A 15,189-nucleotide genomic window follows, 5' to 3' on the forward strand; every position below is an offset into this window, starting at 1 on the left:
GACTATATTTTAATTTCATAGCAAATGGAACAGTCCATTTATCATAAAGGGGAGGCCGTATACTCGAATAAACCTTTTTAAAGCTGTTAATAAATCATTGCTTTTAAAATCTACTCAAATTGTATTTTTGAACATCTTATTTATTTTATATAATAATTAAATTCACTATCAAAAATGTCATTGATGTTTTATTAATACTTAATTTAAAATTTAGTTTGACATCCACGAAGTGTCAAACTCAAACTACTTAATAGCAACGATTTCAGCTGGAAGTGTAGTGTGTCGGCAGAAAATAAAACGATTGTGACGTCATATTTTAGATTTTGAGGTCGATTATCTCGAAGACGGTTAGAAATATCGAAATGCCGTTTTCAGATTTGGATTCAGAAGAAAAAGCTACATAAGAATCCATCGATAAGTCTGATCTGAGTATTGCAGGAGCGGCAACGCAATAACACACACACTTTTGCGAATTTATAAACAAAATGTTGTCGTTGATAAAAATTACCATAATATGAAATTTATAAAACCAATAAATAGTATATTGACGATGTACGGAATGTTCAATAGCTTTCCGTAAGCTTTTTGGATTTGCTGTTCACCTAATTCGTTATCAAAAGAAGTCTCCTGACTTCTTGTTGCCTCGTATAGAGGTAACTTCTAGCATGCGCAGTTCTGTTATAATAATGTAATGATAATGTAATGGCTGACAATGTAAGACTCAGTGATGTGTTGAAAAACAAAAAGATACCAATAAATCTAAAGAAAAGAGTGTTCAACAGTTGTATTCTACCAGTTATGACCGATGACCCACTTACAGAGGGCTCAGCTAATATATTGAGAACGACACAGAGGGCGATCGAACGAGCTATGTTAGAAGTATCTTCGAGGGAATATACAGGGTGTTTCATTAATAATTGTCCATATAGTAACAGGAGAAACCTTAGCACAAAATACGAAGATTTAACCTAAAACACTTAAATAAAATGTGGTTCCTTACTGAGTTACAGGGTGTTTTATCTAAAAATTTAAAAACTATTTTTGCTCAGCATTTTAAAACTATTCGACCTATCCTCTTTATAGTTGGCAGGAAGTATAGGTACTGTACAAACTACTAAATTATGTTAAACAAACGCTTATGGCTATTACCAGAGGCGTACGACGAGGGAAAGCGAATGGTTGACCCTTTCGAAATTCTAAGCCACTGGCGAAATTTCCATATTAGTTCAATTTTTGGATTCGGCAATACTTTCTATGTAAATAATATACTCTTCATTCGTAACGATAAAGTCATTAGTTTTCGAGATATTTGAAGTTAAAAATTAAACGACACGGTTATTTTGATCAGTGTATTGTGTGGCTTCATTTTTAATTTCAAATATCTCGAAAACTAATCATTTTATCGTTACGAATGAAGAGTATATTATTTACATAAAAAGTATTGCAAAACCAAAAAAATTACACTAAAATAGCAATTTCGTCAGTGGTGTAGAATTTGGGAAGGGTCAACCAGCCACTATCCCCTGTCGTACGTCTCTGGTAGTAGTAGGAACGTTTATTTATCTTAATTTAGTAGGGTGTACAGTACCTACACTTTCTGCTAAGTATGATAAGGATACGCCAAATAGTTTTAAAGTACTGGGTACAAATAATTTTTAAATTTTAATCATTGAATTATATCATAAATTAATCAAAATAGCTGTGCCGTTTCATATTTAATTTCAAATATCTCGAAAACTAATGACTTTATCGTTACCAATAAGGAGTATATTATTTACGTAGAAAGTATTTTAGAATCTAAAACTGTCACTAAAATAGTAATTCCTCCAGTGGCGTAGAATTTGAGAAGGGTCAACCATTCACCATCTCCTGTCGCACGTCTCTGGTAGTAGCTAGAAACGTTTGTTTATCATAGTTTAGTAAGGTGTCTAGTATTAAAACTTTCTGCCAAGTATGAAAAGGATACGTCAAATAGTTTTAAAATGCTGAGCAAAAATAGTTTTTAAATTTCTAGATAAAACACCCTGTAACTCAGTAAGGAACCACATTGTATTTAAGTGTTTTAGGTTAAATCTTCGTATTTTGTGCTAAGGTTTCTCCAGTTACTATATGGACAATTATTAATGAAACACCCTGTATGTATACGAATTGAGGATGTGCGAAGAAAGACGAAGGTGGAAGATGTAATTGGAAGAATTGTGCAAATGAAATGGAACTGGGTAGGACACGCGAGCACAGTCGTAGTAGAGGAGGACAATAAAAACGATGCCTAGACGACTTCAGCAAAAATGGGAAGAAATTGGCACCAAATATCACAAACCAAAGAAGAGTGGACAACTCATAGGGATGCCTCTGTCCAGAAGTGGATGCAAACAGGCTGAAGAAAAAGAAATCATATCAGACAGATATTTCTTCATGAAACAAGGCAATAAACTTAACGAATTACGTTCAATACACTCTGGCGTTCCTCAAGGTAGAGTCTTGGGACTTATATTATTCCTTTGATACAGCCGATCTGATTCAAGAACAAGAACCACCAGTGTAGCAATATTTGCTGATGACACGGCGCGCGGCGGTCTTGGCATCTGACACCGATCCGGCCTTAGCCTCTAAGAACCTTCAGGCAAACCTTGACCAAATCAAAAAGTGTCTAAAAACATGCCGTATCAGGAATAATGAAACGAAATATAGACATGTGACATTAACTTTATTCAAAGAAACATGCCCAATAGTAAAAATCAACAACTGCCCACTCCTTCAAGTTGATGATGCTAAATATCTTGGCATGCAGTTGGGCCGACGGCAGACTTGGAAGAAGCATATATTCACCAAAATAAAACAGCTAGGCCTTAAATTTAGCAAAATGTATTGATTCATTGGAAGAGAAGAGAAGTGAATTCATAGAAGAAAAAAGAGAATTTATGAAAATAGAATACTGGAAGAACTTGAGGCATTAAAACAGAAAAATCAAACAAGAAAATTCTATAAAACTCTAAATAATGCAAGAAAGGAATTCAAACCAAGGCTAAGACTATGTAAGGATAAGGAGGTGCACATGCTCAATACAAAAGAAGACATATTGAAAAGGTGGGTGGAACACTATAAAGAACTACTTACCATCGAAGTAGAAGATCCAAATCAACCAAACCCAAGAGCAACCAACAATACACCATTAGAGCCTCCATCAATTCAAGAAGTACGGGATGCAATAAAACACCTAGAAAATAATAAATCTCCAGGAAGTGTTGGTATATCCGTGGAACTTATTAAATACGGAGGTGCTACTCTGACTTATCAAATATATAAAATAATACTGAGAGCCTGGAGTGAAGAACAAATCCCGGAAGAGTGGTGTATTGGAATCGTTTGCCCGCTACACAAAAAGGGTGATAAATTGGAATGTCGAAACTATAGGGGAATAACCCTCCTTAATACAGCTTACAAAATATTTTCGAGTATCTTACATGGTCGCCTAAGTGCATTCAGAGGAGCTTCTTGGAGCATATCGAAGTGATTTTAGGCCTGGTCGATCAACAACAGACCAGATCTTTGTGCTAAGGCAAATATTGGAAAAAACCAATTAATTCAATACCGACACATACCATCTCTTCGTAGATTTTAAATCGGCCTATGATAGTGTTCTAAGAAATAAATTGTATGAAGCCATGGATGTATTCCGCATCCCTGATAAACTGATAAGATTGGTTAAGGCTACAATGCGTAAAGTCGTTTGCAAAGTCGAAATACAGGGCGAACAATCACAGGCGTCTGAAACGAATGTTGGGCTGCTACAGGGAGATGTGCTGGCGTATCTCCTCTTCAACATAGCTCTGGAAAAGGCGGTCAGAGATGCACAAATAGACAACAAAGGAAATATTTTTAATAAATCATCCCAAATTTTGTCATTTCCAGATGACGGGGACCTAGTTGCCCGCAGAACACGCAAACTAGAAGAAATGTATACCACCTTCTCAAATGCCTCAAAAAATATGGGCCTGAAAGTAGACGAGGAGAAAGCTAAGATGATGGCATTAACATCCAACAATAGAGCCAGAAACGTCGGTCACCAATTCACTGTTGATAACTCTACCTTTGAAGTGGTGGACAAATTCACATACTTAGGCTCCCTGATTACCAAGGAGAACGTCATGACGGAAGAAATCAAGCGTATCAAGGTATACCACAGATTTAAATATATATTTGGTGGTAAAGACGTAGTACCTCTTATAAGAATAGGGAGACTAAGATGGGCAGGACATCTAGCGAGATCACAGCATAACAACCCTACTAGAAGAATCCTTATGTCACAACCTGTGGGAAGTGGAAATAGGGGTAGGCCAAAACTTAGACGGAAGGATGGTGTAGATGAGGATGGGAGAAAAATAGGCGCAGCAAACTGGCAACGGTTGGCAATGGATAGGACTGACTGGCATAATAGACTTGCGAAGGTCGAGGCCCTTTCATAGGGCTGTAGCACCATTGATGATGATGATTGGTTCATTGGACGTAAATCTAAATTATCATTGGACGACACTGTCTTATAAGGCTATTTTCAAACATATGTGGACCTAAGGGATACAACTTTGGGGAACCCAGTAGCTCCAACATTGACACCCTACAAAGATTGATTTCAAAATAAAGTGTCGCGATTATTATCATTGATGTTATGTTCATGTTATATTGATGTTGATGTTATTTATCATCATTTTTTCTAAGGTTTTTTGACAAAGGCACTTTCACAAAGTTTCCTAACTTTCAGACGAGTTGAATAGCGTTTAAAGTGTATGGACATTTTTGTTGATCGACTTGAATCACTCTTATCTCGTCAGTCTGTAGAGAATGAGGCTGTAAGCAAGCCAACAATATGAAGGCCACAAACACAAAGGAAATGGCCAAAAAAATCAAATGTTGGATGTTAAAAGATGAGAAAAACGTCGCATTTAGTGCAAAAAAATGGTTTAAAACATTGACTGGAACTAGAGCTACAACAGATAAGAAATATGGCAACTATAATTATTATTAATAATTAGTAAGTGAAATACTTGAAAAAGCCCGATAAATAAAGTTTAAGAATAATGTAACCTGGTGGTGGAGGATTGAACTGGAAAAATTTGGTAGGTTTTTGGCTTTTTACTGATTCAATGCCACGCCTTTAAGAACACATTTTACTGGCATTATTCTATCACTAGTTTTGACAACTTCTATTATAAAATATATACACAATATTTATGTGTGCATGAATGTGTCAAATAGATTAAGTAAAGACACTTACACAAGCTTTTCTATGTTTACACTTCCATATAGATTAAATGTTTCGTTTGAATAAATCAATTTTTCTATACTTTTCACGTTCTCTAGAGATATCATAATGATACTTATGTTGGATAAAATCACCGAGGTCATGTCTTTGATACGAGCTCCTTTTGAAGTTACAGACTGACTAACAGACTGAGACGGAGTCTCCGATATCTCTTCCATTTTTCGTAAAAGAATAAGGTAAAGGAATATTATATATATTAGATAAAATGTAAAATTGTCACATTGACACATATAAATGCTATTGAAAACAATATGCTCCTTATTGGCTCCGTGCGTGACCATGGTGGGGTACCAAGAAACGATGCCAGCGTAAATAGCGGAGAAATATGACAATACTGGAGGCATCTTTGTAATGTCATTGCCATTGTTTGTCAAAAGATTTAAATTAGGAGGAGTAAACTCAAAAGACAGTTTCACATCCAATAGGGCATATATCATACAGATCTTCTCTCATCTGGTATTTGGTTATTGTTGCTCCTAGATATTTAAATTCTTTAATCACTTCGAAGTTATGATCATCATCACCAAACGCTACAACCCTGGGTGGGTCCTGGCTGACTGTGTATAGTACGTTTCAAAGTATGTTAGAAAACGGTATCTCAATCCTATTACAAAGTCATTAGTATTTGATATGGTTAATGTTTCAGAGATGAACATATCTACTGAATAGCAGGCATAATAATAAAAAGTACTTACAATAGATTAAAATTTATCTCCCTACGTAACGCACTGAAATAGGCGTTTAACTATTACGTAATGCAATTTTTAAATATTTTTGACCCCCCCTCCAACCTGCGTTACGTAATACTTGAACGGTCCCTAACCACACCATTCAAATACAAATAACTTTGTAATAAGCTTAAGATTAAGGTTTTATAAAATATTTTGATAGGTATTATACAACTTTTTTTCCAATTTGTTCGGTCTTCCATCAACCTAGGGCCAATGGAATATCCATTCTTCGGAGAGCTGCTTGGATGTTATCTCTCCATCACATTCTGGGACGTCCGAGTGGTTTTTACCTGTAGGAATCTCCTCCCATACCAGTCTTACAAGTCTCTCGTTATGAAATCTGTGCCCGTAACCTGCCTATCTTGGTCGCTGTGATTTAATTTCTTGAACAAAATTGTCTTCATTGTATACTTAGTGATTTTAATTCGATATTAGCTCTGATCGCATACTGTTTTGTGGTGATGTCGTCGTGAGGTCCGAAAATGTTTCTAAGTATTTTTCGTTCCAAACGTCTGAGCTTTTCTTCGTTTACTTTGGTCATGGTCCACGTTTCGCATCCATATGTTAGTGCAGGTCTGACGATGGATTTATAGATTTTGGTCTTTGATTTTATATGCTTATCCAGTGCGAATAGACAGCGATTTGTCGATTGGATTCTGTCTTTTGTTTCTTCAGTAACATCGTTCTCAGCTGGGACTACGGCTCCCAGATACTTAAAACGTTGTACTCATTCTAAATTAAAGGTGTTGACCGTCACATTTTGTCCTATCCTGTCTGTTCGTGTTGTTCTATTTATACACATATATTTCGTCTTCTCTTCATTAATCTTCATCCCTAATTCACTTGTTACTCCTTCCACCTTTTTGAAAATGTCTTTTATGGATACGATGGAGTCTCCAACGAGATCAATGTCATCTGCGTATGCAAGTAATAGCGTGGGACCTTGAACCGATAGCAATTCTCTTTTTATTTCGGCCGACCTCATGGCTTTCTCATACAAGGTTAAAAAGTGGTGGAGATAACACATCACCCTGTTTGAGTCCACTGTTGATTTCAAAGCTACCAGACAGTTTAATATTTACACGTACTTTAGATATTCCACCCTCCATACAGACTTTGGTTATCCGAATGAGTTTCTTTGGTGTTGAGAACCATGGAATTCCATACTTGACTTCTTTCTACGCCTGTTGAAAGTCATATGCCTCATATCAAATGCTCCTGTCGAAAGTCTATGAAGAGATTGTGTATGGGTCTGTTATACTCCCATCCCTTTCCTAGAAGCTATCTCAGCCTAAATAGTTGATCTATTTTTGATCTTTTTGCCCTGAAGCCGGCTTAATATATCTCTCCTAGGACATTTTCAGCATAAGGGGTTAGTCTACTAAGAATGGTGTTTGAGAGGATTTTAATTGCCTTGTTTAGGAGTGAAATTCCTCTATAATTCGCGTATTTTGTTTTGTCTCCTTTTTGTGAATGGGCACTATGATATTGTGATCGATTTATAGTAATATTTTGCCTTATTCGCCGTCGTTCTCGTTTTGAAACGACCATGTATTTTGTTTTGTCTTCATTTATTTTTAGACCGATACTTAATGCAGCTTATTCAAAGCTCGAGAAAATATCCTTGGCTTCTAATGTTAATTGTGCTACTGCATATACGTCATCGGCCAAGACGAGTATGTTTTTTGCTTCTCGAGCATTTATGTCTAGTTTGATTTTTGGATAAATTTCTCGAACAACCGTGGGTGTAATGGATCTCCCAGTATCAGTCTAGAATTTACGCAAAATAGTGTAGGAAACAGAGGTTGAACCTCGCAAAATGGACACAAGTCCGGTTTTATTTTTCTTCTCTGGTATTTCAAGGGGTGCTTATTATAAGATTAACTCTTTCTTAAAGAAATTCTCCCCGGAACCCCTCTTTTCATCCCTTTAAAGGGATAATTTGTGGTTTTTGCGAAACGTAGCCCTTCCTGTACGTTTTGCAAAAAATTTACTTAATAGTAAAATTAAGAGGTTAAGATGCTACTATGTACTTCCTGACAGCATATGTCTATCACCCATCGTTTAGCGGGGGTGGCGCCCCAAAGTTGATAAGTTTTTAAAAAAGATGATTTTAAAAAAAATTATTTTTCCCTAACTGTAATGAAAATTAAGAAGAAACCCGAGGGAGATTAATCACAAATAAGTGGCTGATTTTTTGGTATAGGTTTTATTTAAGGGCAATTGCCCATTTTTTAATTACAGTGTATTACATTTTAAAAAGCCCCTTTTTATACTATATGAACCGCAAATGCTAGATAGACAAGGCGAAATCGGCGGGTTCGAAGGGAAAAATATTCCCATGAGATTTTTTTGCATAATTACATTCGTGAGACATCCCAGAATAACGTTCAAGAAGTCGCCCAAGTGAAAAGTGGGCCAATTTTTTTTAACAATTTTTTTTTAATCAAATTGCAAGAATCAATATTTTTGGCCCGAACAATTTTTTTTTAATTTTTTGGACCATTCTGGACAAAAAAGGTCTCTTATAATTTTTCTCTAAAGTTGATCGTTTTCGACTTATAAGCAATTTAAAATTGAAAAAAACGAAAAATGGCGATTTTCAAGGCTTAATAACTCGGTTAAAATTTATTATAATGAAAGTCAATATATGACTAAATCAAAGTTTGAAGCCCCCCCCCCTACAAGATCCTGAAGAAATTTTTGTCATTATTTTATTACTAAGCTGTTATTGTTAAGTAATAGAGGAAAGGCACCAAATTTGAGACAGGCGCCTAATTTGAGACACCGTCGTATATTTGTATATGATGGGTTGACATCTAGTGAAAATATTGAAAACTGATCATTCTGTGAAGTAAGGCATTCTGCACACGAAGCGTATCATCATAGACGCGTATAAGTTTCGTCATGCAGCGAAGATTCCTTTACGCCTTAAAAGCCGCAAACGATTCGATTTGCAAGCGGCATGCGATCGTCTTGTTTTAAGGTTTTCCTTGCTTTTACAGTAGTTGCAAAGATGTTAAGTGATGAAGAGGACTTACTTTTGTTAAATTATCTTCGTCACCGCAAAAAAAAGAAACAGGGAATTTTGGGTGCATCCTTATATTTACAAAAACTACAACAGAAGGTTATTTATTGCCGCCAAAGAGTTGTCGGAAGATGACTCTAAATTCCACATATTTTTCTGGAGTACTCTTGTTTTGGGTATTATTATATAAACACTGATAATTTTCAATCAGTTGGACAAATTTTAATATTTGATCCGCCATTCTCATAAAATTCCGTCAAAAAGGTGTTCTAACACTCAAGCGTACTGCAAGCTACTGACATCGTTGTACGCCTGGCGGATTGAAGCTTGTCTGCGTTGACGATTCCGCGCCGGTTACGCTTAGTGTACAGCAGCGATACTCAAAGTGTGTTCCGCGGAACCCTAGGGTTCCGCGACACCCCTGTAGGGGTTCCGCGAGAATTTAGAAAAAAATTCAAAACACCTCTCTCTGTTCGACTTTTCTGACGCGGTATAGCACGATTCACGAGGCATGGTCGAACCACAGGTCGAACTTAGTTGCCACCTGTTGCCTCATACAATTTTACTAGCCTGTCACCGCCGATACGTGACTTAGTGTGACCAAAGAATGCCGCAACCAACTTGATTGGTTGGGGTATTCTTTGGTGACTTAGTCCTTAGTCAGTACTGTCAGTAGTCAGTCGACAATTAGGGTTCGGAGCGATGAGTACCTATCTGCTAGAAAAAAGTGTTTATTTTTCCACTGCTGTATTCTGATTGTATCAGTTTTGTACTTTTGTTGTTTGTGATCGTACGTTATTTTGTGGTTATTAATAAAGAAGAATGGAACGTTTTCCTAAAGGCGGTAAACGCGATGTAACAACATCTTCTACCGAAGCCGAATGTTCGAAAGCAGTACGCGCGGTGTATACAGCAATTACCGGTCAAGACGATTATGCAACGACGTCAAGTTCCACGGTTTCAAAGGCGAAAAATAGGAAGTATGATGACACTGTTTCGGATTTGTTGATTCCAACGGCTCACCTATCTGCATTTTATGTAGTAAACTGTTTCCTAATAGTTCCAATGTTTTTTGAGGAAAATAATCTCAGTTGGAACGATTGCATTGACATTTGTACATATGGGGCCAAGGCGATGACAGGTAAAACAGCAGGATTAGTGTCACGAATAAAAAATAAAGCTCCTAATTATAGCTCCAGCCATTATATCCTGCATAGACAAGCACTTGCGATGAAGTCAAGTCAAGTCTAAATGCCGTCAAATCTAAAATTAGTTATGGATGAAGCAGTAAAAAGAATTAATTTTATCAAATCACGACCATATTCCCGATTGTTCTCATTATTGTGTGAAGATTATGGCAGCAAACCTAAAACACTGCTGCTCCATATAGAAGTGAGATGGCTGTCTCGGGGTAAAACCTTAACAAGGCTATTTGAACTTAGAGCCGAGTTACAAATGTTTCTTTATACTTATTTCAATTTGAAAGACCGTTTGTATGATAAAACTTGGTTGTTCCGACTGTTTTTTATGGCGGATATCTTTCAAAAACTGAACAATTTAAATTTATCATTGCAAGGTAAACAGACAACTGTGTTCCAAGCCTGTAACAAAAAAACTGCGTTCAAAAGAAAATTAGATTTTTTAAATATTTGCGTCAGAAAGAGGGTTACATCACTCAGTTTGTTAGCGATACGGACTTAGAAATGTTTCAAGATGATGTATTTGACGAATTGCTCAAATATCTCACTTCCATGCGTGCATCTTTTGATGTATTTTCCCGAAGAACAGAACACAAAAATGAAACTGAATTCATGGATTCACGACGCCTCTCAAAGATTTTTGGTGCAGAATCCATGATAAATATGCAATGATTGCCAAAATGGCTCTGAATATTCTTCTTCCGTTCCCAACAACATATTTATGCGACAGGATTCTCAACATATGGAGCCACGAAGACAAAATACCGCAATAGACTGGACGCCGAACCTGATATGAGACTTCAAATTAATTAATTAATTAATATCATCTATCAAACCTGATATCAACCAATTGAATGGTGGGCTACAACAATGTTGTAAGCGACAGAATTGAGATTATTCAGGAAATGAAAAAAACATATTGACAAGCTATTGATGAACATACGGATACCAACATTGCGGCACGAAAAACTCGGGGAAGGCAAAATGTTTTTAGCCAGATTGAAAGATGCTCGCATTGGTCTTTGGATGTACAATAATATTGTATTAAAACCTCACTTTGACCCAATATGTCGCTTACAACATTGTTGTAGCCCACCATTCAATTGATGAAAAATAAAAAACAGTTTCATACCTCCCATTAGTTAGATTTTTTTTATTTTAGTATTATATTCTATTATTATACTTGTTATGTAAGTAAGTAATAAGTAACTGTTACATTGGAATTTGATTATGCTTAATAAAAAATACACTTTTAAAAACTATTGTTTTATTGTAGGGTTCCGTTAAGTATTTTGCTTTCCAAAAGGGTTCCGTCACCAAAAAAGATTGAGAACCGCTGGTGTACAGTATTCCATAAAGACACAAGTGAGCAGCACGAAAGAGCATGCCTTTCGTACGTCGCATCTAATAATCGTCTATGACGATACGCTCCGTGTGCAGAATGCCTTAGTAGTAGATCTGCTTTTAGTTGGCGCTTAGAAGTGACCGTTGTTGTTTTGTCGACGTTAATTTGATTTACACCATACACAAAGTTTTTCAGAATTTATAAAAACTTACAATACATCAAGGTAAGCTGTTTACATTTACTCCAGTTATTTTTTTTTGGTAGTTTAATAGTAGTTAATACATTTTATGCAAATTAAATGGTAATTGTGTGGCATACATAACCAACAAAAATTCTTTTTATTTTTAACGGAAAAATCCTAATTTGAGACACCTGTAGGTTCCAAATTTAAGAGTGTCTCAAATTAGGACCCCGTGTAAAAATTTTATTTTTATGTATTTTTTGTTTGTAGATGCCGCCAAAAAATAAAAAATGGAATGCAAATGATATGATACGGGCTGTAAATACAGTAAGAAATAGAGAGATGGGCTATTTGAAGGCCTCAAAAGTTTTTGGAGTACCAAAAGGTACCTTAGAACGATATGTGAAATCAGACAAGACTCCAGAAGAACTCGTCGGGATATCAATTAGCCGCCGACCTATTCTTTCTTTGGAATTAGAAAATGAGTTGGTTGAGTATGCCCTAACTATGGAGCAACGTTATTTCGGGCTAAGAGCGCGTGATATAAAACGACTGGCATTTCAACTTGCAATACGAAACTCAATACCACATCCATTTAGCGGAGTCAAAAAATCAGCCAGAAAGAAATGGTTGAGACTCTTTATGAAAAGGCATCCGATGCTTTCTATGCGTACTCCTCAGGGAATGTCATCTGCTCGAGTAAAATCGTTTACTCATGAAACTGTATCCAAGTTCTTTGACCTGTATGAACCAGAATATCTTAAGCTTACTAACCCTGCACAACGTATATTCAATGTAGACGAAACAGGTATTACAATTGTTCAGCACAAACATAGCAAAGTCATTTCTTTGAGAGGGAAGAAGCAGATTTCGTCACTTACTTCAGCAGAAAGGGGCAAGCTGATTACTGTTATTTCATGTATGAATGCTGCAGGAGTTTTCGTACCACCATTATTAATCTTCCCTAGAAAAAATATGAAAACAGAGTTGCTGCTAGGAGCTCCCACTGGAGCAGTCGCAGAATGCCATGTGTCAGGTTGGGTACAGGCCGATATTTTCACTAGATGGCTACAACACTTCATAAAATTCACTAAACCTTCAGCTGCAGACCCTGTTCTTCTCGTTCTTGATGGCCACTATTCTCATACGAGAAACGTTGCTCTAATAGATTTGGCCAAACAGAATCATGTGACGATTATTTGCCTCCCACCACATTCTACACATAAAATGCAACCGTTGGATGTTGCTTTTATGGCACCGCTGAAAACTTACTACGCACAAGAAATAGAAAACTGGCTTAGAGAAAATCAGTTGAGTGTTGTGTCGCCTTATGCCATTGCCAGTATTTTTTGTAAAGCGTATAACAAAGCTGCGACGATGGAAATATCTTGTAATGGTTTCCGAAAAACTGGACTGGTCCCTATTTATCGCCATATTTTTAGGGACTTTGAATTTGGAATTCAAGAGCACTTGGAAACACAAAACGAAAGGGACGAACAAATAATAGAACCAAACCATGAACAACCAAATCATCCAATGCGTGAACATAGAACTCCTAGTCCACCACTACCTCATCAACTTGTGTCTCCGAAAGACATCTGTCCGATCCCTACATACAAGAGAGACACCACTAAAAAGCCACATGCCAGATCAGGAAAGGCTTCAGTAATTACTCTAACAACCTACAAAGAAGAATTAGAGCAAAGTTTGCAGAAGAAAAAAGCAAAAAAACTGGTACCCCAGCTAAACTTGGATTGTGTATTAGCTCCAGAAAAAAACAAATCAACAAAAAATGTTACATCAGAAAAAACAGCAACGTCCGAAGAAGAAATAGCAGTACACGAAGACGTAGGTCAACCTTCTACATCAAAAGGCAAAACATCAAGAAAGAAACGGAAAGTTTCTTCGAGTTCAAGTTCAGATAGCAGCGAAGACTTTCCATTAGATGATTCATCGTCTGACGAAAGTGGAGAAAACGACGCGGAATGTCTATTTTGCACCGGAAAATTTTCCGACGATAAATATGGAGAACGATGGGCAAAGTGTTACCAATGTGGCAGGTGGGCACATGAAGACTGTGGAGAAATAAAGTCCAGCACATTTATTTGTCTTTTCTGTGAAAGAAAGGGCTTTTTTGAATAGTATCTCAAATTGGGGTACCTGTCTCAAATTTGGATACCTGGCTATCCCAAATTAGGCAACCTTTTATTTTTAATATTAAATGTCACAAAAAAATTAAATGTATTTTTTTTGCAAAAATATATGTCTTATTCGCTTTATTTATTTTTTGTTGTGTTGTAGAAACACTAAATTTAAGTGTTCGATATAAATGTTTTAAAAACTTTTGAATATTCTGTTTTATATTTGTTTTTCAAAAAAAGTGTCTCAAATTTGGTGCCTTTCCTCTAATAATAAGCGCCATGCACGTGTGCGGGGCTGTAAATGCTGAGTGCGAGAGAGAAGCTATTCCAGCAGTCCAATTGTGCATCTTACTCGCACTCACATTTACAGCAGCGTCAATATGATACAACCACTCCTTGTTATTAATTAAAAAATAACAGCTTAGTAATAAATTAATGACACAGATTTCTTCAGGGTCATGTAACGGCGACTTTAAACTTTGATTTAGTCACTTTCTGACTTTCAAAATAATAATTTTTGACCGAGTTATTAAGCCTTAAAAATGGCCATTTTCGCGTTTTTCAAATTTTAACTTGCTTATAACTCGAAAAATATCAACTTTAGAGAAAAATTATAAGAGACCTTTTTTGTCCAGAAGGGTCCAAAAAACCAAAAGTCCGGGCCAAAATATTGATTTTTGCAATTTGATTAAAAAAAAATTGTTAAAAAAAAATTGGCCCACTTTTCTCGTGGGCGACTTCTTGAATCTTATTCTGGGATGTCTCACGAATGTGATTATGCAAAAATATCTCATGGGAATATTTTTCCCAACGAACCCGCCGTTACCGCCTTGTCTAAGAGTAAAAAACTTTCAGCGATTATCCATGTACTTGTGTTGTTTACAAATTTCTATAATACACCCCCATTTTTTTCCGGAACCAACCTAAAAAAAGGAGAAATAATAAAGAAAGTGATTTTCTTCGAATTCTTCACACACCATGCCCTTTATTAAAATGCTTCATATATCATTTTATGCACGTTCTTAAATGCAAACATTTTATGTAAAAAGATTTCTTAATGCAACCCCTGTAGCAAAAAAAATAAAGGGGGGGTTGAAAAAAATTTTTTGCTTTTTGACCCATATGACCCCCATCAATAGGGTTTTTCATAAATATATATGATTATTGCAACATCCCTTCGGAAACTACCGCTATACTTGAAAATAAACTGCAGAAACTACCCCTATCCCTGGGAGAGCATGTTT

General features: G+C 36.3%; 2 protein-coding genes across 3 annotated transcripts in view; one reads left to right on the plus strand and one right to left on the minus strand.

Annotated features, from left to right (window-relative positions):
- Positions 1 to 5,502, minus strand: part of LOC114330761 (cilia- and flagella-associated protein 61-like) — a 169,122-nt gene extending 163,620 nt beyond the window's left edge. Inside the window, exon 1 of one of the 2 annotated variants that reach the window (XM_028280170.2) lies at positions 5,273 to 5,502. In XM_028280170.2, the coding sequence (XP_028135971.1) occupies positions 5,273 to 5,478 (206 nt within the window). In that variant the 5' untranslated portion in view covers positions 5,479 to 5,502. Of the gene's footprint in view, positions 1 to 5,082; positions 5,198 to 5,272 lie in introns of those variants that run through there. The other variant, XM_028280171.2, reaches the window with a different exon arrangement.
- LOC114330762 (TBC1 domain family member 1) overlaps positions 1 to 15,189 on the plus strand; it is a 537,565-nt gene that overhangs the window by 248,909 nt on the left and 273,467 nt on the right. The window lies entirely within an intron of this gene.

This window comes from Diabrotica virgifera, chromosome 4 (genome assembly GCF_917563875.1).
Source record: "Diabrotica virgifera virgifera chromosome 4, PGI_DIABVI_V3a".
Lineage (NCBI taxonomy): Eukaryota > Metazoa > Arthropoda > Insecta > Coleoptera > Chrysomelidae > Diabrotica > Diabrotica virgifera.